Here is a 1253-nt window from a genome sequence, read left to right as displayed (position 1 = left end):
GGGGCTGGTGCCTTGGTAGAGGTGGAACTGGGGGCTGGTGCCTTGGTAGAGGTGGAACTGGGGGCTGGTGCCTTGGTGATAGCTGAAGAGGTGGGTTCTGGTGTCTTGGGAGCAGATGTTGAGCTGAGAGCTGGGGCCCTAGAAACAGCTGTAGTGGTTGGTGATATGGATTTAGCTGTAGAGTTGGATGCTAGTATTTTGGGGGTATCTGTAGAACTGAATGCTGGTGTCTTGGGGGCCGAAGAAGAGCTGGGTGTTGAGGTTTTGAGAGTTGAAGAGCTAGGTGATGGTGTGCTAGGAGTAGGTGGTGAGTTTGGTGATGGAAGGTGGGGGGTACATGTAGAAGTTGGTGATGATGTGTTGTGGGTAGTTGTAGAAGTGGGTGCTGGTATTGTAGAAATGGGTGTTGGTGTTGTAGATGAAGATGAATTGGGTGATGATGTTTGTAAGGTTGAAGAAGAGCTAGGTGTTTGTGTCTTGTGGGTAGTTGTAGAAGTTGGTGCTTGAGTCTTGGGAGAAGAGGTAGAGCTGGGAGCCAGGCTCTTAGGGGAAGATACAGAACTGAAGGCCTGTGTATTGGGAGTAGTTGTAGAAGTGGGTGCTGGTGTCTTTGGAGCAGAAGTAGAGGTGGGTGCTGGTGTATTGGGGGAAGAGGTTGAGTTGGGTGCTGCTGATTTAGAGGCAGCTGCAGAGACAGGGGCTTGTGACTTCGGAATAATTGTAGAGGTGAGCACTGGTGTTTTAGAGGCAGATGCAGGGCTGGGTGCTGGTAACTTAGAAGCAATTGTAGAGCTGATTGCCGGTGTCTTAGAGACAGCTGTAATGCTTGGGATGGCTGTCTTGGGTGCAGCTGTAGAAATGGATGCTGATGTGTTGGGGGAAGATGTAGAAGTGATTACTGGTGTTTTGTTTGTAATAGTAGAAGTAGTTGCTGGTGTCTTAGGATTAGTTGTAGAAGTGGGTGCTGGTGTTTTGGGGGTAGTTGTAGAGGTGAATGCTGGTGTTTTGGGGGTAGATGTAGAAGTGGGTGCTGGTGTCTTGGGGGTAGTGGTAGAGATAGATCCTGATGTCTTGGAAGTAGCTGTAGAAATGGGTGTTGATGTTTTGGAAGTAGTTGTAGAAGGGGGCGCTGGTGTCTTGGGGGTAGTTGTAGAGGCAGCTGCTGGTGTCTTGGGGGTAGTTGTAGAGGTGGCTGCTGGTGGCTTGGGGGTAGTTGTAGAGGTGGCTGCTGGTGGCTTGGGGGTAGTTGTAGA

At 50.2% G+C, this 1253-nt stretch overlaps 1 protein-coding gene across 1 annotated transcript in view; it reads right to left on the bottom strand.

Moving 5' to 3' along the window:
• Nucleotides 1-1253, bottom strand: part of LOC106877042 (uncharacterized) — a gene marked incomplete at its 3' end in the record, with an annotated part of 87319 nt that overhangs the window by 2366 nt on the left and 83700 nt on the right. The window contains exon 9 of the mRNA XM_052965896.1: nucleotides 6-1221. Coding sequence (XP_052821856.1) covers nucleotides 6-1221 — 1216 coding nt within the window. The remainder of the gene's footprint in view (nucleotides 1-5; nucleotides 1222-1253) is intronic.

The sequence above is a fragment of the Octopus bimaculoides genome, chromosome 2, assembly GCF_001194135.2.
Source record: "Octopus bimaculoides isolate UCB-OBI-ISO-001 chromosome 2, ASM119413v2, whole genome shotgun sequence".
Lineage (NCBI taxonomy): Eukaryota > Metazoa > Mollusca > Cephalopoda > Octopoda > Octopodidae > Octopus > Octopus bimaculoides.
Note: the sequence above shows the minus strand (reverse complement) of the source record. Positions and strands in the feature narration are given on the sequence as shown.